This window comes from Plecotus auritus (genome assembly GCF_963455305.1).
Source record: "Plecotus auritus genome assembly, chromosome: 12".
Taxonomy (NCBI): domain Eukaryota; kingdom Metazoa; phylum Chordata; class Mammalia; order Chiroptera; family Vespertilionidae; genus Plecotus; species Plecotus auritus.
This window is the reverse complement of record NC_137778.1, coordinates 31,892,550-31,917,967: the sequence shown is the minus strand read 5'-3', so window position 1 is coordinate 31,917,967 and position 25,418 is coordinate 31,892,550. Positions and strand designations below refer to the sequence as shown.

General features: G+C 41.8%; 1 protein-coding gene across 4 annotated transcripts in view; it reads left to right on the top strand.

Annotated features, from left to right (window-relative positions):
- Positions 1 to 24,477, top strand: part of POGZ (pogo transposable element derived with ZNF domain) — a 40,905-nt gene extending 16,428 nt beyond the window's left edge. Inside the window, exons 4-19 of one of the 4 annotated variants that reach the window (XM_080649182.1) lie at positions 4,805 to 4,980; positions 5,919 to 6,027; positions 7,600 to 7,890; positions 7,999 to 8,190; positions 12,598 to 12,704; positions 13,998 to 14,335; positions 14,714 to 14,868; positions 17,675 to 17,775; positions 18,249 to 18,395; positions 20,202 to 20,336; positions 20,430 to 20,599; positions 20,752 to 20,892; positions 21,471 to 21,527; positions 21,727 to 21,839; positions 22,099 to 22,123; positions 22,252 to 24,477. In XM_080649182.1, coding sequence (XP_080505308.1) covers positions 4,805 to 4,980; positions 5,919 to 6,027; positions 7,600 to 7,890; positions 7,999 to 8,190; positions 12,598 to 12,704; positions 13,998 to 14,335; positions 14,714 to 14,868; positions 17,675 to 17,775; positions 18,249 to 18,395; positions 20,202 to 20,336; positions 20,430 to 20,599; positions 20,752 to 20,892; positions 21,471 to 21,527; positions 21,727 to 21,839; positions 22,099 to 22,123; positions 22,252 to 23,923 — 3,929 coding nt within the window. In that variant the 3' untranslated portion in view covers positions 23,924 to 24,477. Of the gene's footprint in view, positions 1 to 4,804; positions 4,981 to 5,918; positions 6,028 to 7,599; positions 7,891 to 7,971; positions 8,191 to 12,597; positions 12,705 to 13,997; positions 14,336 to 14,713; positions 14,869 to 17,674; positions 17,776 to 18,248; positions 18,396 to 20,201; positions 20,337 to 20,429; positions 20,600 to 20,751; positions 20,893 to 21,470; positions 21,528 to 21,726; positions 21,840 to 22,098; positions 22,124 to 22,251 lie in introns of all 4 variants that reach the window. The other 3 variants (XM_080649180.1, XM_080649181.1, XM_080649183.1) reach the window with 3 other exon arrangements.
- Positions 24,478 to 25,418: the final 941 nt, after the last annotated feature.

The window sequence follows — 25,418 nt, the reverse complement described above, 5'->3', positions numbered from 1 at the left end:
GTATTTAGTTGGAATGTTGAGTTCAGTCATTATCTTACGAATTTTTAGGCTTAAATAAATAAGTTTGTTTTCTTTAACCCTAGCAGTGAAAATAATAAATAGAAAATACATGATTTTGTTTAGCCAATATTTTTCAACTATAAATTGGAAAGGCATAAAGGAGATAGATGTGGAATCTATGGATTAAAAGAGACTTAGGCTTATGTCCCATCAGTTACACTTTATGTGAACCCTTTTGTAACCTGATTCAAACAAACTCTTTAAAAAAATTACAATCATCAATTTGTATTCTGACTTGGTATTTGATATTTAAGTATTATATATTTAACTTTAGTATAATTGACAAATATAATTGCAACATATTTAAAATGTACATCATGGTGATTAGACATACATTTGTGAAAGGATTTCCACTATCTAGTTAGTTAACACATCCATCACTTCATATATTTATCTTTTGGAGGGGAATGAGTGAGAACATTTAAGATCTACTCTAAGCAAATTTCAATTATATTTATCAATTATAGTCAGAGACTTATATTTTTTTGGAGTGATAATGGTGTTGATATTCACTCTTTTTTAAGTTATCTTTTAAAGTTATTATCTATATATATAAAAGGCCAAGTGTCGGTCCTTCCCTCCGACTGGTAGCTATGATGCACATTGACCACCAAGGGAAGATGCTCAACGCAGCCGAGCTGCAGTGACTTGGCAGCTGTGGTTCTCAGGTGACACACTCGGAACCAGAGACGGGGGAGCCCAATTCCGCGGTGCTTCACCCGAGAATCGCCCTCTCGCAATCCGGGACCTCACGGGGGATGTCAGAGAGCTGGTTTCAGCCCGATCTCCGCAGGCCCGGCTGAGGGACCCCACTAGTGCACGAATCCATGCACGGGGCCTCTAGTATAGATGTAAAAGGCTAAATTGACTTGCACATGTGCAATACATATAAAGCTGAAGCGGGATTTTTGGACTGAAACACGTGGTATTCCCCTGGGCAGAATGGTTCCCAGGTTCTTTGTCCGTCGGAGTCGAAGAATGAATCCACGGACGGAAGATGGTATAGCAAAGATGGAAATTTATTGAAGAACAAGTACAGATTCCCACGTGGGGAAGGGGAAATAATTTCACAGCACAGACTCCCACGTGGGGAGAGGGAAAGGGTCCCACTGAGTTCCCTTTTTCTGTGCCTTGATAACCCTTCTGATTGGTCACTATTTTCTTAGACTGGTTATTGTAGTAACTTCTGAGTTTAAAGTTCGAACCTCATGTGGGACATGTGAGGTTTTCCTCCCCTTCTCCCTTAGTGTTTTCCTGTCCCCTTTAGGCCTCCTTCTTTCTCTGAATGAGAGGCTTCCTTCCCTTTGTTTTGTAAATATAGACCTTCTGCTGTTTCCAGCTCCCTCATTCTATGGAAATGTACCTGTTGCAGCTTTTCAGCCCCCCTATTCTGTGGAAATATACCTTCTGCTGCTTTGCAGCTCTGTGCTTCTTTCATGGTCCCCTTAACTTCTAAAATTTCCTAAACCTGTCTTTTTCACCCCTAAAAATTCCTGTTTCAAAGTTCTCGCTGGCGCCACTCGCACGCGTGTGTTTCAATCTGTCATTGTCGATCGTAAATTTGGTTGTTTTTGTTGACATTCTGAAGCTGAAAGAAAGCCGCGTCCTCCTCGACAGAATATGTCTGAATACCAACCACTGCCACAACGTATCTCTGAAGCTGAAAGAAGCCGGCGTCGTAGACAGAATATGTCTGAAGAACAACGATTGGCACAGCGTATCCTTGATGCTGAAAGAATGCGACGTCGTCGACAGAATATGTCTGAAGAAGAACGATTGGCACACCGTATCACTGCGGCTGAAAGAAAGCGACTTCGTCGACAGAATATGTCTGAAGAAGAACGACTGGCACAACGTATCTCTGAAGCCGAAAGAAGCCGGCGTCGTCGACAGAATATGTCTGAAGAACAACTATTGGCACAACGTTCCTATGAGGCCGAAAGAAAGCGACGTCGTCGACAGAAAATGTATGAAGAACAGTCATCGACAAGTACTACCAATACTGGTAGGAACTGCCTTCATAGCGAAAATGAAGTAAATGAGGATGCAATTATCGAACCCAGTTGTGGTGGAATATAACACATGTGGTGTTAAATGTCAATTTTACCTATCCCTAAATTTATCCGATGACATGGAGTTATATGGTGCTTTCTCTCCACTTCAAAGAGCATGTGATGTTAAAGTTGTAAATACTTCATCACAAGGGAAGTTAGTCAAGCACTCTGAAAGTGTTTTTACTCTTAATGTGGTATACAGGGAGATATTAGAATAAGTTTAATCAATTTATCAGTCTTTGTTTTTATCAATGTTGTTTTTATATCATGTTTTTGTTGTTTTTATATCATCTTTTTGTTGTTTTCATATGTCTTTGTTATTGTTTATTTATTAATCAATTTATAATTTTCATGTACATTTTAATAATTTTCTTTTTTTCTATATAATTTTATTGATCACTGTTAAATAAAATATTATTTTCATTTGCTTCAATTCATGTCTTCTTGATCAGTTCTTTGTTTTTCCTTCCAAAAATGTCATATGTCACACCTGAGGCAATGAATTTTTAAACAACACAGCTAAGAACTTGAACATTCATTCACTTGCAGTTACCTATGTGCTTATTACATGCAGGAGGGCTCCTGGGGGTTTAGTCACCCTGTTATAAGTTTTCAGAAAACATTCATCATAACCTTTATTCATCTTCAACTCATAGGCTCTGTTGCATCTGGAAAAACTTGGTGACACGCCCACGGGCGCTGCACCCTGGCCACCAACAACCGCATGGTCCATGGTAGCTTGCGCGGACTCCTCCGTCTGTTGCTGACGGAAAAGCACTGATTTTCTTTCAACTCTGACACTTCTATTATAGAAAAAGGGTGAATAGCGGTATTAAAATATTTCTTCTAATTAATTTCCTTTCAGTGTGCATGAATCCATGCACCCGGCCACTAGTATTGAAATATTTACAGGTGATGAAATGATATGATCTAGAACTTGTTTCAGAATGATATGGGTGCTAGTAAGTGGGTGAAAGGTATAGATGAAACATGATTGGCTAATCATTGAAACTCAGTGATGGTACATGGGATTCATTATAGTGTTCTATTTTTATATATATTTTAACTTTCCCATAATCAAACATTTAAATTTAAAATATATACAGTCAGTAAGTTGCCAGTATAGTTATCATAGATAGGACTTGTTGGAATTTTTTATCTGTCAACCTCTATAATCACTACTTTGCTGGCCTAGTAACTGTCAGGGTCTAGTCCACTACTGGGCTCTCAGTTTCAAGCAGACTGGGACAAACCACTGTTGGCCCATTAATAGCCACCTATATACCCATTCTGCTGGTTTTGCTTTGTAGCTAACTGCAGTGACTTCATTTGCCACGTTGACTATACAGTTCAGAGGAGTCCATCTTATTCTGGTGATTTGAGGTAAAAAGGTTGAGGCAATATTTTGCTTTTATCTTTGATTTAGGTATATTGGCTCTCCCAAATTTTCTGTGTGGTTTTAGAATATTTATAAATTAGAAAATATAGTATTGAGAAATTTTTTAGCCAAATGTAGTATATAGAGGACTTAAAAACATTTAAAAATTGCTTTTCTCACAAATGAAAAGGAATATAAAATATTTCAATAACAATTAGCCCAGTTTATTAGTATGTGTTTATTAATATTTATTCATGAATGAATCATTGCCTTATTAAGTCAACATTTTTACTTAATATTGTTTAGTTTTTGACCAGGTCTTTTGTTTATCAGTCTTGATGACATAAAGCGAAAGAAGGCAGCCTATCAATCTCTGTGTTTCCATACCTAAGACCATGGTTGTTCAGAAAGTCTTTTGCATTTCTGAGATTTGACTCACTAGAAAGAGATGCCATTTTTTAAAAAATATATTTTTATTGATTTCAGAGAAGAAGGAAGGGAGGAAGAGAGAGAGAGCGCGCACAATATCAACGATGAGAGAGAATCATTGTTTGGCTGCCTCCTGCGTGCCCCACATTGAGGATTAAGCCCGCAACCCGGGCATGTGCCCTTATCGGGGAATTGAACCATGCATGACCTCTTGGTTCATAAGTCGATGCTCAACCCCTGAGCCACACCGGCTGGGTGAGATGCCATTCTTGAAAGTCTCTGTACTTGCTGAGTTAATGCTTATTGATGAATATTCCTCTTATTTAAAAACATTAGGTAGTAGGGGCGGGCTAGAAGGGATCAACGGGGGGAAAGGAGGAATATATGTAATACTTTCAACAATAAAGATTTTTTTTTTAAGCAAAGTGGGTTAGCAGCAAATTACATTCTGACAAAATAGGTGTTACCTAGTTAAAATATGGTGTTCTTGTTTTTTGTTTTAAGAAAAACACGTTATTTTATTTGTAAGAAAAAGAAACTTATATGTTATTTTGTTTGCTGATTTGGTATGGGGAGATTGTGTTGTCACTTAATGAGTCAAAGTGATAGACATATAGAAGTCATAATGCGTTGAGACATCCCTAGTTAAGATATATTAAGGTAGATGTTAGTGAACTTCCCTTATCTACTTGTTTTTTCTGTTAGTTGTAGATTTGGGTGAAGCTTAAATTTTTGGTGAGTTTGGTGACATTAAACCTGAACTGAGTGACAGTCTTGGCTATTTTGATATCTAGGACACCATTTCTTATTTAAATCACAATGTTATAAGATGTGGGTTTGTTTTCTATTACATTCATATTTTTCCCTCCCTTTTACACTTTAGCTGGCAATTCTTTGGTCCAACAAGGTGGACAGCCGCTCATCCTAACCCAGAATCCAGCCCCAGGTCTGGGCACAATGGTTAGTCAACCAGTATTGAGGCCTGTCCAGGTCATGCAGAATGCCAATCATGTGACTAGTTCTCCTGTGGCCTCACAACCAATATTCATCACTACTCAGGTGAGTAAGGACTCTGAATTCTGGGACTGGTAGAGAGGAGAGAAAGACCATGTGAACTTTTGGAGGCTCTACCTTAGGTCTTTAGCATCATTAGAAATGGTCCTAAGTCCTCTTTTTTTACCTGGCTTTCTCATTTGCTGTTTGGTAATTTAATGCTGACTTTTGTAAAAAGCCCAACGTAGCTTACAGCTGGTTAATTTCCACTTCATACCCCTTAGAAGGCTATTAAGTGATTTGAGGTCTGGGCAGAAATTAGTGGGAAATACTGGATTCAGAAACCTTAACACATGGCCCTCAAGGCTTCTTGCCCTTTGCTTGGGCTGCTCTTAAAATGGGGTAAGTTGACTTTCAGAAGTCTTATTGAAATTGGTGAAGTGCGGGCAGATCTTTGGAAGAGATGACTTATTTGATATGTAATGTGATTGAAGTTGAAAGCCTAATGCTGAATATGGGATGTAAAGACAAATTCTCCTCTTTTCCTTTGACTTCCTGAGTTACAAACTCTTCTTAGAAATTTGCCAGGGATTGATGGCCTTTGAAATGGACTTTGGGAACAATTTCTTGCAATTGTTTGTTTGTTGAATCACTGAATACTCTTAGTGTCTTTCCCCCCCCCCCCCCCCCTTCTATGCCTTTAGCAGTTTAGGAGCCAATCTTTGGTTGAATTTTTTTAAGCTGAGATTTTTCTTAAGACAGGAAGTAGGTTTTTATTTTTGCTCATGTGTACCAAAGCTTATTCTTCAGTTTTGATATTTTGTCACTCAAAAATTTGCCAATATTCCTAAATTTCTCCATCTTAGTCATTTAAAAACTCGAACTCTAGAGAGAGAGAACTGTTAGGTAAGAATGTGGGAATTTTTTTGGATGTAGGCCTTACTGCAGTCTCTGCCAGTGTTAGCTGATCTCCATGTTAAAGATCATTTTGCTTTTTAATACAGGGATTTCCTGTAAGAAATGTTCGGCCTGTACAAAATGCAATGAATCAGGTTGGGATTGTGCTGAACGTACAGCAAGGCCAAACTGTTAGACCAATTACACTAGTCCCAGGTAAGGAAAAATGTTTGTCCATGTGGAATAAGCTTGCATCCTCAAGATTTGTTTTTATTGTCTCAAAACACTATAGGTCATTTAAAAGTGTATTTAAGGAAAATCTAAAAATAAAACCATATTGATTTAAGTCCATTTTTTAAAAAACTGTTTCTAACCTTTGGCCAGGGTGGTGGTTTTATTTATTTTTCTTATTAACTTTTTACCACCCATTATGAAGTAGTGAAACAGGGTTTATACAATCATTTTTATGTTTCTTATGTTTTAGTCAGCTATGAAATTTGTTCTGAAAAATTATTATTAATGCAAACTCCCAATTCCATATTTTTTATAATTCTATTCACATACATGGTGGGATTATAAACTTTATTTTGCTTTAATTTTATAGCATACTTTTTTTGGATAAATTAAACAAAAGACATACCCTTTGAGGATAAATATTGCCAATGATTAGTTCTTTACTTAGTATCTGACTTTGCTGTAATAAAGGCCAAAAAAGAATATCTTAGTTCAGTTGTTTTAAGGGTATCTCTGTAGCCTAAGTTTTTTTTTGTTGTTCTCGGAGCCCACAGAGTGTTTTTGGCCTTCAGTCTGTTGAGTTTATCAACTCTCTAGTTCTGATATTTCTTAAATATATGTCAGCAGAATTGTCTATGGCTGAGCCAGGAAAAACTCATCTTTGGGACATCCTAGTAGAGTGGCATAGTTGGTCTTAGAGAAAGGAAGACTCCTTTAGTATTCTGAGAAAGAAAGATATTTATTCTCAGGACCAAGTCTGCCCTTGGGTCCTATATATACCCATTCTGCCTCACTCTATTCCCACTCTTTCTCTTCCAATACCAAGGCAAGTGGTGAAGTGTTTGGGGAGGAGTTGATAGGAATCCTCTTTCTTCAGTTGAATATTTTTAGGGCTGATTACCTAGACCAGTGGTCGGCAAACTGCGGCTTGTGAGCCACATGTGGCTCTTTGGCCCCTTGAGTGTGGCTCTTCCACAAAATACCACAGCCTGGGCGAGTCTATTTTGAAGAAGTGGCGTTAGAAGAAGTTTAAGTTTAAAAAATTTGGCTCTCAAAAGAAATTTCAATCGTTGTACTGTTGGTATTTGGCTCTGTTGACTAATGAGTTTGCCGACCACTGACCTAGACCAGTGGTCGGCAAACTCATTAGTCAACAGAGCCAAATATCAACAGTACAACGATTGAAATTTCTTTTGAGAGCCAAAAACCGACTTCTGCGCATGGGCCACGAAGTTTCAATCGCACTGTATGTGCGCGCCCGCACATGGTATTTTGTGGAAGAGCCACACTCAAGGGGCCAAAGAGCCGCATGTGGCTCGCGAGCTGCAGTTTGCCGACCACTGACCTAGACTAATTTCTTTTTATCAGTTTGCATGCATATTGCCTTCTTAGATATTAGAATCTATACTATTCTTGGTAACTGTTGATTGTCACCAGTCACTTTGGGGAAATGATCATTTTCTATTCCAGTATTTCCAGTAAAGATAGGGGCAATGTATTATAAGTGAGCTTATTGACCAAGATTTGGTACTTTTCTTTGTCTCTCTTTTGAAGCCCCAGGTACCCAGTTTGTTAAGCCGACAGTTGGAGTCCCACAAGTGTTCTCTCAGATGACCCCAGTGAGGCCAGGCTCCACAATGCCTGTGCGGCCCACCACCAACACCTTCACCACCGTCATCCCAGCCACTCTCACCATTCGAAGCACTGTCCCACAGTCCCAGTCCCAGCAGACCAAGTCCACTCCCAGCACTTCCACCACTCCCACCGCCACACAGCCAACCTCACTGGGGCAACTAGCTGTTCAGCCGCCAGGCCAAGCCAACCAGACCTCGAATCCCAAGCTAGGTGAGGTTTGGGAAGAGGAAATGGCAGAGCTGGGACGGGGTGGTGGGTGGAGAACAGATGATTATCACTTGGCCAACATAGCTCCCTCCTTCCCCTCTCCACCTGCAGTGAGCATTACCAGCTTTGTCACTGTGAAGCGACCTGGGGTTACAGGTGAAAATAGCAATGAAGTGGCCAAACTGGTGAATACCCTTAACACCATCCCTTCCCTGGGCCAGAGTCCCGGGCCAGTGGTGGTATCCAACAACAACTCTTCCCATGGCTCTCAGAGAACCAGCGGACCTGAGTCTTCAATGAAAGGTACAATAACCTGAAAGACTCTGAGCAGCCAATTATTCAAAACATTGATGTTGTATCAGAACTCTATACTATGAAATAGAGAAATAAAATAGAATATAGTTACTACAATCCGTTCTCACAGAAGCTTTAGCATAGTAAAGGGGATAACCACTTGTGAGAAGTGTAACTGAATCAGCTTCAAGCAATTCTGTAATTGTGCTTTGTGGATTAGTGAAATGGATTGATTGATCAGATATGGGTGGGACAATCAAAATATGGCTTCATAGATGAGGTGGATTTGTGAACAAGGTTTTAAAGTCAGGATTTGGTAGAGAGGTTTGCAGGTGTAGAAGGATATGAGCATGAGAGTTTTTAATAGTCTAAATTAACTTTTTCTGTAAATGACATTGTGCATTAAGCCTATGTCACAACTACTCAACTCTACCACTGTGGTGCAAAAGCAGCCACAGACAGAATGTAAATGAGTGAGCATGACTCTGCTCCATCAAAACTATCTATGGACTCTGAATTTTTGAATTTCATGTAATTTTCATGTGTCCAAAGATCTTATTCTTTTTTTGCTTTTATTTCAATCATTTAAAAATATAAAAAGCTGTAACAAATGGTGTTGGAAAAAACAAATATCCACATGCAAAAAAACTGAAGTTGGACCCTTATATATAAAAATTAACTCAGTGAATCAAACACCTAAACATAGAGCTAAAACTATAAAACTCTTAGAAGAAAACATAGGGGAAAGCTTCATGGCATTTAATTTAGCAATGATTTCGTGCATATGATACCAAAAACATAAGCAACAAAAGGAAAAATAAATAAGTAAAACTACATCAAAACTAAAATCTTCAGGGCAACGAAGGACTCTTAAAAGTACCGGGAAGTCAAGCCACTGAATAGGAGAAAATATTTACAATCAAATATCCGATAAGGGATTAATATCCAGAATATATAAAGAACTTCAACAACTCCGCAACAAAAGAACAAACAGCCCAATTAAAAAATGGGCAGAGGTGTTGAATAGACCTTTCTCCAAAGAAGATACACTATATAGATGGCCACTAAGCCCATGAAGCAATACATCACTATAATTAGGGAAGTATAAATCAAAACCACAATGAAATACTACTCTACAGCCATTAGGATGGCTGTTAACCAAAAATCAAAATAAGTGCTTGTGAAGATGTTGAAAAATTAGAACCATTGTGCAGTGCTGGTGGGAATGTAAAATAGCATGATTTTTACTATTGATATTGATAGTTACAAAAAAGAAAGAAAGAAACATAAAATTACCATATGAGCCCTGGCCAGGTAGCTCAGTTGGTTAGAGCGTCATCCTAATATGCCAAGATTTCAGGTTCCGTCCCTGGCCAAGGCACATACAAGAATCAACCAATGAATGCATAAGTAAGTAGAACGATAAACCAATGTTTCTCTTTCTTCCTGCCTCTCTCCCTCTAAAATCAATAAAAAACTTTAAAAAATTACCTTATGGGGAAATATACCTAAAGAATTGAAAGCATGAATCCAAATTGACATTTCTGCATCCATCTTTATAGCAGCACTAGTGGCCCGGTGCACGGATTTGTGCACATTTAAAGGAAATTAATTAGAAGAAAGATTCATGCAGTAACAATGTTACTGCAAAAAATTACATGTCAAAATAGTATCTATCCTGTATAATAAAAGCCTAATATGCTAAGTGTCCAGTCGTCCATTCAACCAATCAAAGCATAATATGCTAATGATATGCTAAGGCCGCTAAACTGCTCGCTATGATGTGCACTGGCCACCCCTGGGGGCAGACAGTCTACCAGTCGCTATGACGCTCTGACTGGTAGGTTAGCTTGCTGCTGGAGTTCAGCCAATCAGGACTGATCAAGAAGAGGCAGACACGCCCTGGAGCCCTCCCGCAGTCCCTCCCCGGCTGGCCAACCTCCCGTGTCCCTCCCCGGCCCCAATCGTGCACCGGTGGGGTACCTTGGCCTAGCCTGCGCCCTCTTGCAATCCAGGACCCCTCAGAGGATGTCCAAGAGCCAGTTTGGGCCCAATCCCACAGGCCAGGCCGGAGGACCCCACTGGTGCACAAATAAGGCCTCTAGTATATATATATATAAAAGATTAATATGCTAAGTGTCCCTCTGCCTGTCCAACCAGTTGCTGTGACACGCACTGACCACCAGGGGGCAGATGCTCAACGCAGGAGCTGCTGTGACGTGCACTGGCTATTTACACAGAAACAGTGCAGACTTGGCGCCGACAAAGCAACACTCGGCTTCCCCCAAGTGGGACACAGTCCTCACCACCACCCCGGAGCGACAGCCCACCAAGTCATAGCCAACGCTGCCATGGTGCAAAATGCGGCCCACAGCCCAGCTTAGCCTGAAACAGTGGCTGTGGGCACCGGGTAATGACATCACTTAGCAATGCCCGGCTTCCTCTCCCTAGCGACTAGCCTCCTTGCAGTTTCTTCAGCCCAGGGACACCAAGGTGGAAACATTTCACACTTTAACCAAATATCTGTGAAGCGTTTTCCCATGCCTCATCTCATTTGATTCTCACAAAAGTCCTGGAGCGGGATATAGGAGACTCAGTGGAATCCTATTTTCTTTTCATTAGCCAGAAAACGGAGATTAGAAAGCTTAGAAACCTGACCCGATTGAAAAGTAGTTAAGAAATGGTTGGCCTTGAAAATGACTTCAGGTTTTCTCACTGCACAGAATATAGTCAAAACGCTGTAGATAAATATTTTACCCTTTGTTCTCCATGCGTGATCTATAATCTGCTTCATGTTGATATTTACTGCTGTGTTGCTGACAATTACCTGAAAGAGAAGTTGGGGTGCTTCACTAAGCTGGAAAAAATTTAGCTAAATCAGAAAGCAGGTCTAATTAAGCAAGTTTATATCTGTAAAAGTCTAAGTTGACTTGCTCATGCGCGATACATATAAAGCTCTCATTGACTCCAATCGCATGCATGTGTTTCAATCTGTCATTGTCGATCTTGAATTTGGTTGACACTTATATTACAGAGAAAGGGTGAATAGCCATAGTAAAATATTTCTTCTAATTTTCTTTCAGTGTGCACGAATTCGTGCACTGGGCCACTAGTATATAATAAAAGCCTAATATGCTAACTGTCCAGTAGTCTAGTCGCCCGTTCAACCAACCAAAGCATAATTCGCTAATGATATGGTAAGGCCGCTCAACCACTTGCTGTGATGTGCACTGACCACCAGGGGGCAGACACTCTGACTGTTAGGTTAGCTTGCTGCTGGGGTCCTGCCGATCAGGACTGAGTGAGATGGGCTGGACACGCCCTGGAGCCCTCATGAGGTTCCTCCCGGCTGGCCAACCTCCTGCGTCCCTCTCCGGACCAAATCATGCACCAGTGGGGTCCCTCGGCCTAGCCTGCACCCTCTCGCAATCTTGGACCCCTCTGGGGATGTCAGAGAGTCAATTTCGGCCTGATCCCGTTAAATTGCCAGTGTGTGTCATATGTACCAGCCAGTCAGTCTGAGGGTTGATGAATAAATCATGATGTGGTTCACATTGAATGTCAATAAAAACAACCAAGTTCACGATCGACAATGACATTGAAACGCGCATGCGATTGGCGCTAGCAAGAGGTTATATGTATCGCGCATGCGCGAGTCAATGCCAGTGCACATCGGGTGTACCAGTCGGACAGACGGACCGTCGGTCACTTAACCTTTTATATAGATAGATTATTCATAATAGCCAAGAGGTGGGAGCATCTCAGATGTCCTTCAACCTATGAATAAATAAACAAAATGTTGGATATATGTAAAATGGTATATTGTTCAGCCTTAAAAAGGAAGAAATTCTGACAATTGCTACAACATTCATGAACCTTGAGGACATGATGTTAAATGAGCCAGTCACAAAAGGACAAGTACTGTATGATTCCACTTAAGTGGTGTACCTAGAGTAGTCAGATTCATGATGGTTGCCAGGGACTAGACAGAGTGGGGAATGGGGAGTTGGTGGGTATACAGATTTATTTTTGCAAGATGAAAAGACTTCTGGAGATTGCTTGCACAACATTGGGAATGTACTTAACACAACTGTACACTTAAGATTGCTTAAGAAATAAATTGTATGTTATGTGTCTTTTACCATAATCAAGGAAAAAAAATACAAATCATTCTTAGCTCATGGACCAAATAGAAACTGACAGCTAGCTGGATTTGGTCTACGAGCCCAGGCGTAATTTGCTGACCCGTGGCCTAGTGTTAGAAGAAGAGTAAAAGGAATGACACTCATGGTGATCTCTCATGCTTGCCTACCAACCTTGATATGCATCTCAGGGAGTGTAACCTTTTCCCAAAAGGCCAGTAATATTATCCAGTATCATCTTATTAAGCTTTTCAATGTTTCTCTCTTCTTCCAGTGACCTCTTCCATCCCTGCGTTTGATCTCCAAGATGGTGGCCGGAAAATGTGTCCACGGTGTAATGCTCAATTCCGTGTAACTGAAGCTTTGAGAGGTCACATGTGTGTAAGTGATATCACCTGTGATGGGATTCGATTTAAAGAGTCACCACTGTATGCCTCCTGTTACAATGGGAGCTTGTGAAGCAGGGATTTTAAAATGACTTGGAAGCTTTTTAAAGTGCTGCTTTGTCTTTTGGACTGTTTTAAAAGAGTTATATACTGTGGGATGTCATAGGATACATTTAATGTCCCTCAAATAGATCAGAACATATGCAACCTTAATTCCTTAGTTGTGCTAGATTTTAAAATTGCACAGGTCAGGTTTCTTAGATAAACAGAACTCAAACCAACTTGGCCTCAGTTCATTTTCTGCTTTTGTGTCATTGATGAATCAGGAGCTGTTAAATCAGTTCCCATTCCTAACCTTTCTGGGTTTTTTGTATTAGTCCTGATGGAAAGGTCGGAACATCTTCCTGCCAGAGAGCTTAGGACCAAGTAATGTTAATGAGTGGTTAAAGAAACTAAAGCAAGAAGTACAAGATAGCCGAAACTGGTTTGGCTCAGTGGATAGAGCGTCGGCCTGTGGACTGAAGGGTCCCAGGTTTGATTCCGGTCAAGGGCATGTACCTTGGTTGCGGGCACATCCCCAGTGGGGGGTGTGCAGGAGGCAGCTGATCGATGTTTCTCTCTCATCAATGTTTCTAGCTCTCTATCCCTCTCCCTTCCTCTCTGTAAAATATCAATAACATATATATATATATATATATATATATATATATATATATAAAAGAAGTACAAGATAAGGTATTTGGAGTGGCATGTGCCTGTAAATACATATCTATATAAAAGCCTAAGCGACCAAGCTACCAGTTGACTGGTCACTATGACACGCACTGACCACCAGGGGGCAGACGCTCAACGCAGGAGCTGCCCCCTGGTGGTCAGTGTGCTCCCACAGGAGGAGCACCGCTCAGCTGACTGATGGGTGCCAGAGGCAGGGCTCATGGCTGGCGAGCGCCACTATGGGAACTGACTGGGCGCGAGCCCGTGGCAGGCGCAGCAGGGCTGAGATGAGCGGGAGCAGCAGGCAGGAGCTGCAGGCGCTGTTGGACTGCCAGTTTTGGCCCGACCCCTGCAGGCCACACAGAGGGACCCCACCAGTGCATGAATCCGTGCACTGGGCCTCTAGTACACTAGAAAAAGAGTGACACTTGGAAATGCTATAGAAATCTTGAGGGTGAAAGCTAGATGAGACCACCTAGAACCAAGCTTACCAGTGACTGTCAGTGAAGTTGGGGAGTTAGCATACCCTATCCCCAGGATAACCAGAATGATCAGATGTCTTCTTTCTTTATAGTACTGCTGCCCAGAAATGGTTGAATTCCAGAAGAAAGGGAAGTCTCTGGATTCAGAACCCAATGTCCCATCAGCAGCAAAGCCCTCATCCCCTGAGAAAACAGTTCCTGTTGCTTCCACACCCTCTTCAACACCAATTCCTGCTCTGTCACCACCTACCAAAGGACCAGAGCCAAATGAGAGCGTGGGTGATGCTGTCCAAACCAAGCTCATTATGCTCGTAGATGACTTCTACTATGGACGGGACGGTGGCAAAGTAGCCCAACTCACAAACTTCCCTAAGGTTGCTACATCTTTCCGATGCCCACATTGTACCAAAAGGCTAAAAAACAATATTCGGTAAGTGTTAAAGAGCCTTGGAAGTTACCTAGGATAAGACAAGACTGAAATTTTCTTACATGTTTAAGTCTTTCTCTTTGGAGAATTTTCCTATTATCCAGTCTTGGCTAAGGATTAGCATTAAATCAAGAGCTACTACTATAGAAGGACATATTGTGGTAATAAATAAAAGGTAACTGGGAGACCAATTAAAAGATAAGAGAGACCAGTGTGTCTCCTTCCACAGAAATCTTAATTTCAAGAACCCTTTTCTGGGTTAACAGAGGAAGTGGAGGGAGGAGGAGCAGGTAATATCTGTTCTGTGATTCTGCTGTTACATGTCTCCAAGGCTACTGGTTTTAAATGTTTACTGTACTTTCCCTTTGCGCTGTACTACAGATTCATGAACCATATGAAACACCATGTAGAACTTGATCAGCAGAATGGTGAAGTGGATGGTCATACTATCTGCCAACACTGTTATCGCCAGTTTTCCACTCCCTTCCAGCTCCAGTGCCACTTGGAAAATGTTCATAGTCCTTATGAATCAACTAGTAAGTTTGGAAACTCTTAAATCCTAAGGATATCCTTAGCTCTCTATCACTGAACTAGAGGCCCGATGCACGAAATTCGTGCAAGGGGCTTGGCCCTCACAGCCCCGGTTTCGTCCGGACCATCGTTCTGCTGTTCGGCCGTCCGGTCTAATTAGCATATTACACTTTTAGTATAATAGATGGCACTAGGGGGAGCTGGTTATATTTATTTATATGTGGGTGACAGTGTAGAGGAAGTTCTTTGCATATTCGTAGTCATTTCATTACTTCGCTTGCCCTGTTTCTTTCAAGCCTGAGTTATGTTCTTGAGCATTAATTGAGTTCAGTGCTAGATCCTGAGTTAGGGACTTTGGCTTAGGACCACAGGAGAGAGATACATGTAGTGGGTTTATTTTATAGAAGGAGCATCTATATTTGAACCTTCGTTTTAGTTTGTCCCCTGATAGATTTTACGGAGGATAAAAGATAATGTTTATTATAAAGCACTTTACAATTGAGACAGTGCTTTCAAAAAATTTAGTTATTTACTGAAGACCATATACCTCAGTAAGGTGACATTGTGAGAATTTGATCCCAGTCTTCTAGAATATTTCCTGTGTCCTTTAAGGGATTTCTAGTTGTGTTGAAGATACAAAAATTATGTAAATATAGGGAAATGTGAGCACAACATAGTATATTTATTATAAATATGTGTTATATGTTTCACCAAGAGTAAGTGAAATAGATCAGAAAAGGGAACAGATAGATCCTTGTGGCCAGATCACAGAAAGTCATGCTTAAGTTTTTGGGGTCTTTAAATACAAGAAGGATTTAAATTGATGGTAATTAGTAAAGAAAACTCTTACGTGATGGGAAAAGCGAGCAAAGGCATAAAGACCAGAAATATGCATAAGATCTGGATGCTTTTGCTACAAATTAAAAACCTTGACTTAAATAATTGAACAATAAGGACATCCTTTCTATCATTTTAACTGAGAGAACTGCAGGCCCAGAACTTGAGTGTTCTGCTTCTTAACATTTCTCTTGTCTCTGGCTATGTGAGTCTCAGGTGTTTCATTAAGACACAAAATTGTGCAGATGAAGAAGAAACCATATCTTCCTGTGTCTTCCCTGAATCTATGTCTTACAAGGCAGAATTGCTTTCCCTTATATCTCCTTGGCCTTGGTTATATTTGCAAGGGCAGTGGGATTGCCATGAGTGGCTTAGACTAGTACTGGTCAAAGAAATACAATGTGAACAACACATATAATTAATTTTTTTAAATATCCGTTTTAAATAGTTTTAAAAACCTAAAATTAATTTTAATAGTGTATTTTATTTAACTCATACCCAAAATAGTTATTTTAGCATGTAATCAAAATTTTAAAATTAATGGCATATTTAACTTTTTTCCTATTAAAGAACAGATTTTTAATATTTTGATAAGTTTGCATGATGACAGATGATTGCTAGACTTAGTGTGATGATCACATTGTAAGGTATATAAATGTTGAATCACTATATGATACACCTGAAACTAATATTGTATACTTAGTATACTTAAGTTAAAAAAAAAAAGAAAGTTGCCCTGACCGGTTTGGCTCAGTGGATGGAGCGTTGGCCTGCGGATCGAAAGGTCCCAGGTTCGATTCCAGTCAAGGGCATGTACCTTGGTTGCGGGCACATCCCCAGTGGGGGGTGTGCAGGAGGCAGCTGATCGATGTTTCTCTTTCATCGATGTTTCTGACTCTCTATCCCTCTCTCTTCCTCTCTGTAAAAAATCAATAAAATATATTTTTTTAAAAAATTAAAAAAAAGAAAGAAAAGAAAAATAGTCCTGGCTGGTGTGGAATTACAGCCTTATAAGCTTGCCAAAATGCAGTTATCTTAAATTTGTTATTACTATAATAACTCATAACAAGCTAAGAACTTCTGTTCATGAGTCTTGGTTTTTTTAGGACAAATTCTTATTTGTACTGATTTAAGATGTTCAGTAAATGTGTGTTGAATTATTCATAGGAGATAATCATTGTCTAACCTTGAGCAAAATAATTAAGTAATGTAGTGTTTTGAAAGAATTGATTTGGTAATGATATGCAAAAATAGATCTTGTATTTGTTGGTGAAATAGAAGGAATTGGAATTTAGCTGATAAGCGTAGGAAATCATATGGGCTTCTACCAAGTTTTTGCCTATGAGATTGGAGAAGTGACAATTCCTAGATGCTTTCTGAAATAATGGTGAAAATACAAGTATAGAGTCAGAGGTGGTGCCTAAATTTTTTAAAATATATTTTTATTGCTTTCAGAGAGGAAGTGAGAGTGAGAGAGACAGAAACATCAATGATGAGAGAGAATCATTGTTCGACTGCCTCCTGCACGCCCCCTACTGGGGATTGAGCCTGCAACCCAGGCATGTGCCCCTGACCGGAATCCAACCTGGGATCCTCAGTCCACAGGCCGATGCTCTGTCCACTGAGCCAAACCAGCTAGGGCCTAAATTTTGAGCTGAGGAAGAGGTGGGGTGGTGAGAAGGGCAACACTGGGAAGCAGCAGAATGCTGCTCTAAGTTAGAGTTGATGGTAGAATGTCCAATTAGAAAAGTCTTGCAGATAATTCAAAATCTAGAATGGAGCTTTGGTAAGAAGTCTGAGCTAGAGATATGGTTAGTTTTATCAGCAACACATAAGGTGGAACCATTTTGAAGAAAGAGACAGTGATTTTCTAACTATGGAAAAAGGAAGGTACAGAACTCAGAAAATAGAATAAGTCGGGAGGACCTTGGTCTTATTTTCAGGTGAATTTATTGATTATTTTTCTTCTTACAGCCAAGTGCAAGATCTGTGAGTGGGCATTTGAGAGTGAGCCACTATTTCTGCAGCATATGAAGGATACTCATAAGCCTGGAGAGATGCCTTATGTTTGCCAGGTATTATCTTTCTCCCTAGAGAGTTTTAGCCATTTTGCTCTCAGGCTAAATACAAAGAATCCACTCATGACCAGTGCTGAACACCACACACACTCAGTTTTAGGTACACTGCGAGATGCAGAAGAAATAGTAAACACAGGTTCTGTTTTCAGGATTCTTCACGCGGGAGAAAAACATAAAGGAACATACACATGTACTAAGTGAGTGTCTGGTGCTGAACTTGCCCTTTGGAGACTATCAGAGAAAACTTTGCTCCTCTTAGTCAAAGAGCACAGATTATTCTCAGACTTTCCTGTCCTTCCTCATTTTTATCTTAATTCACGGCTGAATCTATCACAAAGTCAGAAATATGATTTGATCTATACATTCAAGGAATTTTATTTTCATATTTTAACGTTTTTGTTGCTACCTCTTTTTTGAGGCCCCAGTCGTTTGCTTCATTCTTAGCTTACTTTCCCTCTTGTGTGACTTAGGTGTGTCAGTATCGCTCCTCACTCTACTCTGAGGTAGATGTCCATTTTCGGATGATTCATGAGGATACTCGGCATCTGCTGTGCCCATACTGCCTGAAGGTCTTCAAAAATGGCAACGCATTCCAACAGCATTACATGAGGCACCAGGTACCTGGCACCAAGCAATTGCCATATTCTTATTTTTAAAATGTATGGTTGCTAGGGCCCGAGCTGAGCTAGACAAATAATTTTGATAGAAAATAATGTATATGTGTTTGTAAGTTTATTGAATTTTGTTTATATACATTGCACTGGGCTTAGCAGTTTACTGGCAAACAAGATAATTAAACAGTACAATAAAGCATGAAAAATGTCGTGTTAGAGGAGATACAGAACACAGAAAAGCATGTACCTATCCTGAAAGCGTAGTAAGTTTCCAGGAGAAGGGTGTGCAAGACCTGAATGTTGAGGAAGGATAAGCAGGTGAAGTGGAATTAAACAGTGTGCTCAGAGGCACAGAGCCAGAGTATGGAGGTTCAGGGAATCGAAAGAAATTCAGTGTGAAGTGTAGGGACAGGAAGGTTGGCAGTAGGAAACAGATAGATTATGGAGAACCTGGTAAGCCATGGAAAGGAATTTCAACATGAAAATAAGTCATTGGGAAGCTATCAAAGAGGTTTTTCAGTCCTGGACTGCTGTGCTTAATGTTCACACGTGTGTACAAACATGCCACACCCTCACTTATAAATACCCTGTTAGATCCATACATTCATTTGCACAGCAGTGACTGCTGACAATCCCCCACAAATGTATTTTCAAACAGCAGCATGGAGATTGTCACTGGTAACTCAGCTGGCGTTACACAGCCTCCTGTCCTAGGGAAGAACATCTTAGACTTGGATCCTGTCATCAAAGGATTTCAGTACACAGCAGTCTGAATCCTCACACTGGTCTGTCTCACAGGGAGGCATATCTGTACAGATTGATCTGTTAAGAGGAAAAAGAGCAAGGTGTAGAAAAGCACTATCATTTTTGTTGTCAAAGAAAGGAAAAACAGGGAGGTGGTGATTGGAGAGGTATGTGTTTGTAACATGGTTGTCCAGTGGTCGGCAAACTCATTAGTCAACAGAGCCAAATATCAACAGTACGATTGAAATTTCTTTTGAGAGCCGAAAACCGACTTTTGCGCATGGGCCATGAAGTTTCAATCGCACTGTACGTGCGCGCCCGCATGTGGTATTTTGTGGAAGAGCCACACTCAAGGGGCCAAAGAACCACGTGTGGCTCACGAGCCGCAGTTTGCCAACCACTGTGGTTGTCCATGAAAGAAACCCAAGAAGCTGGTAAGTTGTTTTTGTGGACAGGGACTAAGGATCAGAGTTGAAAACAATCTTACAGAGTAAAAAGTATGATTTTTTTTTTTCCATGTACATTTTCTTTCCTTTTTTCTTTTTTAAAGAGCTCAGCCAGTGTGGCTCAGTGGTTGAGCATTTACCCATGAACCCCAATAGGTCCCCAGTTGGATTCCCAGCCAGGGCACATGCCTCGGTTGCAGGCTCGAGCCTCAGGGGGCGTGCAGGAGGCAGCTGATCAATGATTCTCTCTGATCGTTGATGTTTCTCTCTCCTTCTTCCTTCCTCTCTGAACTAAATAAAAATAAAGAAATAACAATGTCCAGAAGTAGGTAGCACTGTCCACATTGTAAATATAAAGTATGGACAAGTAGAGCTTGAGCCACTCATCCAGATTATCAAAGCAAGTCGGGAAGAGATGGTTTGAGGACCTAGGCGTCTGGCTTTGAGTCCACCTTTCTTTGGGAGAATGGGAGGTGGTGATTCTCAGTGGTAGGCTGTGCCTGTTGTGCATCAGCAGAAAGATGTGCAGAATAGTATGGTTGGCATTGATCTACCTACTCCTCAGGGAAGAAAATTCACTGGGAAGTGGTAAAAGAGTTTCTTTTTTTTTCCCCCTCAGAAGAGGAACGTTTATCACTGCAACAAATGCCGGCTGCAGTTTCTCTTTGCCAAGGACAAAATTGAACACAAGCTTCAGCACCATAAAACCTTCCGTAAACCCAAGCAGCTGGAAGGTTTGAAACCAGGCACCAAGGTAAAGGGATTGTCATCATTTCCTTTGCAGATTCAGGAGAGGAATAGAGAGTTTCAGTATCTGATGTCTAATTGTTCCTCCCCTGACCCACAGGTGACAATCCGGGCTTCCCGAGGGCAGCCACGAACTCTTCCTGTCTCCAGTGAAGCACCGCCCAGCACCTTGCAGGAGGCAGGACCACTGACCTCGTCAACGGACCCTCTGCCAGTCTTCCTTTATCCCCCCGTCCAGCGCAACATCCAGAAGAGAGCTGTTAGGAAAATGTCAGTGCTTTTCTCTAGAGGCCCGGGCGGGGGGGCATGGCTGTTCCTCACCCAGTGTGACCTGGTAGCCTTTAGTAGAGTCTGTCCTCTAAAGTCCTTACAGTGTGGGTGCCCAGAGGCAGTTTATGATCATCTTCCTTGTTTCTTGACAGGAGTGTCATGGGCCGGCAGACGTGTCTGGAGTGCAGCTTTGAGATCCCCGATTTCCCAAACCATTTTCCTACGTATGTTCACTGCTCTCTGTGTCGCTATAGCACCTGCTGTTCTCGAGCTTATGCCAATCACATGATCAAGTAAGTCACGATTAAACCACTGTTTCTGTCTGGGAGTTCAGATTCGCAGAACTCTCTTTATTCCCTCCCGTTTATAGTACGTTTTTTCCTTCAGTTCTTAGAGCTGTTTGTCCATCTCTCGGAGCAGAGTGAGAGGCCAGCCCATGTTCATTTGACTTTAATGGGCTGTGCTCTGATTTTGTGGAACCTTCTACTCAAATTGTGGTTCAAGGACCAGCAGCACCACATGGAAGCTTGTTAGAATGGCAGCTCTGGGTCCAGCCCCAGGCCCTCACAATCACTATGTGCATTTTCGTAGACCCTAATCCTAACCACCACCCCCCATAGGGAAACTGGCACCATTTGAGGTTAGGATGGACTGAAGGGTTTTTTTGGTGGTGGTGGTGGTGGTTTTTGAGAAAGGGAGAAACATCGATGTGAGAGAAATATCAGTTGCGCCCCAACCGGGATGATGCTCCACTGGACTATTACCTGGCCAGGGCAAGAGGCATCTTTTTTGTTGGGTCATTGTCAGTGGCTGGTGATCTCTGTTTAACCAGCAGAACCCTGTCACTCATACCACTTTTTGTCTTTCTCAGCAATCATGTTCCACGGAAGAGCTCCAAGTATTTGGCTTTATTTAAAAATTCTGTGAGGTAAGGAAAAACTTACTGATGGTCTCTGAATTTTGACGTTTTTACCGGTACATTAGATCCTTTTTAACTGTTTTGGGATGGGTGGGTATGTGAATTAATTTGAGAGAGAGAAGAAAGGACACTCCTTTAAGCCTCAAGGCTTAACTCTCTGTAGTTCACTGCTCTGCTTGACTTCTGTACTCTTGGCTCTCTTTCTCAGTGGAATCAAGCTGTACTGCACTTCTTGTACCTTTGTTACCTTTGTGGGAGATGCCATGGCCAAGCATTTGGTATTCAATCCCTCTCACAGATCCAGCAGCATTCTGCCACGAGGTAAGTAGGAGAGATGGGATTAGCAGGACAAGAGAGAAAAAAAAGATAGGGATACAAGTGATGTTCCATGAATCAGGACATCCCTAACCCACTCACTGTTTTGGCCTGCCCCACAAATTGGAAGCATTCTAACCTGAAGTTTTTATAAGAATTGAGGAGGCAGTAGATTTGCCTTTTTGATTGAAATCCCAAGACACTGTCTTTAGAAGGCTTTTTTCTTCACTGAGTTAACTTTTTTTAATTGTCTCCTTTTCCATAGCGCTCTCTTGGATGTCTCACTCAAGGTAAAAGAAACTCACTTCATGGTTTAATTTCTGTTTTGCAGTGTGTTTGGTTTTATTATTATTACTACTGTTACTTTGTATTCCTGGTTTTACTGAGGTTTTTCTTCCTCTCTTTGCGAACCCTTTAGGCATGGCCAGACTCGGGACCGGGTGAATGACCGGAACTTGAAGAATATGTACCCTCCTCCTTCCTTCCCCTCTAATAAAGCTTCCACTGTGAAATCTGCCGAGCCCACCCCAGCTGAGCCTGAAGAGCTACCAACACCCATGGCCCAGGCACTCCCATCACCAGCTTCAACTGCAACCCCACCACCAACCCCCACGCTCCCCCAGCCATTAGCCCTCCCACCCTTGGCTACAGAGGAGGCCGAATGTCTGAATGTTGGTGACCAGGATGAAGGAAGCCCAGTCACCCAGGAACCTGAGCCAGCCTCAGGGGGTGGGAGTAGCAGTGGGATTGGCAAAAAGGAACAGCTGTCTGTGAAGAAGCTTCGAGTAGTACTGTTTGCCCTGTGCTGTAATACAGAACAGGCAGCCGAACACTTCCGAAACCCGCAGCGACGCATCCGCCGTTGGCTTCGGCGCTTCCAGGCCTCCCAGTGGGAGAATCTGGAAGGCAAATATCTGAGCTTCGAGGCAGAAGAGAAACTGGCTGAGTGGGTGCTGACCCAGCGAGAGCAACAGCTTCCGGTCAATGAGGAGACCTTGTTCCAGAAGGCCACGAAAATAGGGCGTTCCTTGGAGGGGGGGTTTAAGATCTCTTACGAGTGGGCTGTGCGTTTCATGCTGCGGCACCACTTGACTCCCCATGCCCGGCGTGCCGTGGCCCACACCCTACCTAAGGATGTAGCAGAGAATGCAGGACTCTTCATTGAATTTGTACAACGGCAGATTCACAACCAGGACTTACCCTTGTCTATGATTGTGGCCATTGATGAGATCTCCTTGTTTCTAGATACAGAGGTATTGAGCAGTGATGACCGAAAGGAGAATGCCCTGCAGACAGTGGGCACAGGGGAACCTTGGTGTGATGTGGTGCTGGCCATTCTGGCAGATGGCACTGTCCTCCCCACCCTGGTTTTCTACCGAGGACAGATGGACCAGCCTGCTAATGTGCCAGACTCTATATTGCTAGAGGCAAAGGAAAGTGGCTACAGTGATGATGAGATCATGGAGCTGTGGTCAACCCGCGTGTGGCAGAAGCACACCGCCTGCCAGCGCAGCAAAGGCATGCTCGTGATGGACTGTCATCGCACTCACCTGTCCGAAGAGGTGCTGGCTATGCTTAGTGCCTCTAGCACTTTGCCTGCAGTGGTCCCAGCAGGCTGTAGCTCCAAAATCCAGCCATTAGACGTATGCATCAAACGAACAGTCAAGAACTTCCTGCACAAAAAGTGGAAGGAGCAGGCTCGGGAAATGGCAGATACTGCATGTGATTCTGATGTCCTGCTGCAACTGGTGGTGGTCTGGCTGGCCGAGGTACTGGCCGTCATTGGGGACTGTCCAGAGCTGGTTCAGCGATCCTTCCTTGTGGCTAGTGTTCTGCCGGGCCCTGATGGCAACATTAACTCACCTACAAGAAATGCTGACATGCAGGAGGAGCTAATTGCCTCCCTAGAGGAGCAACTGAAGCTGAGTGGGGAGCAGTCTGAGGAGCACTCAGCTTCCACCCCCCGGCCCAGGTCATCTCCCGAAGAGACAGCTGAGCCTGAAAGCCTTCACCAGCTCTTTGAGGGTGAAAGCGAGACCGAGTCCTTCTATGGCTTTGAAGAAGCTGACCTAGATCTGATGGAGATTTGAGTGTTGGGGTCTTGAGGGCGTATGAAGTGGGGGTGGGAAAGTGTGAGGGAGGGTAGAGGGGTTTAGGGGAAAGGGGGTATACCAGGTGGGGTATTTGGTTTATATTTTTTAATTTTATGCCACCACTGCCCCTGATGTTGACTTATACTTCCCTGTGGATTTGTGGATTATTAGGAAAACCAATAGTAATCACATCTGAGCCGAGGAGCTGGCCCATTGGTCATTCATTTATGATAACAGGTTTTTGTGAATTTTTAAAAAAAATTAAATCACTGTGTTTGGTATTTTTCTGACAAAACAAGAAAAGAAAAAAAATCCTTTGTGGACGAATGTTAATTTTTTTGTTTCCCCTTTTACCTCAATTGTATTATAGTACATCTGGTTTGTTTTACTGTGTGGCCAATGTCTGGGCATGATGCTATCCAACCATTGTCAATGTGAGAACATTTCTGAAGACGGGAAAGAAAAATTGTAGCTCACAAACTGGTTTATTATATATATGGATAAACTTTTTTCATTGTGGTCTTAACACTTTTATATAAAAATGAAAATGGAAAAAAAAATCCCACTGAACTCTCTCTTCCTTCTCCTTTCTTACCTTCCCTCTCCAGAGAAGTTGGTTTCTACAGCAACTCGATATAAAATTGTGGCTTTAAAAATGCATGAAACCACCTTTAATCATCCAGAATGATGAATAGATCTTTTTCCTCACCACCCTCCCAACAAAAACACGACAAAACCAATATTCTTTGCACTTGCGATATTTGGCCCCTTTTCCCATTCTCACACCATCACTTTGGACAAAGGATCATACATGTCATTAGCAAGCAAGAGGTACTGAGGTGATCACAGAGTGTTAGGGTGGAAGCCATTCCCAGTGTGGGGTCTTCATCCTGCAGACCCTCTGGGGGCAGTCCCTGCTTTGTTGAACTTCATCTTAAGTGGACAGTGTCTGATCAAGTGACCACATTGCTACAGCCAGGAGCTAATTGTGCAAGAAATTAAGTGTTGAACTTTAAAAAGAAAAGAGACCACTTGCTGAAATCCTGCTCTCTCCTATTTCTCTTAATGCTTAGTGAAGAATCTGACCTGAAGAAGAAATACATGGGGGTGTGCACAGAGAAAAAGACATGAATCTTTTATTTTTCACTGCCAGCATCAAGGAAAGAAAAAATTTTTCTACAGTTTGCATGAGGGATTTTTTTTTAAGTTGTATGTACTCATGGTTATAAACTGAAATGTACTGTAACAGAAAAGGAGCAAAAATCCAGGTCCACCTTTCCCACAGCTACACCATTCTGTCCACCCTGAGTCTCAGCAACGTTTCCTTCCTAGAGCCAAGACAGCAACCTGCACAGGCTTGTAAATGGTTCATCTTTAAAATGTACGTAAGTGGGACATTTAATAAAATGAAGGGAAATGAGTTTATAAACAATGTTTTTTTCCTAGGTGCCCCTATTCTAATCGATTTCACAGACTGGCAGATGCTCAAGAT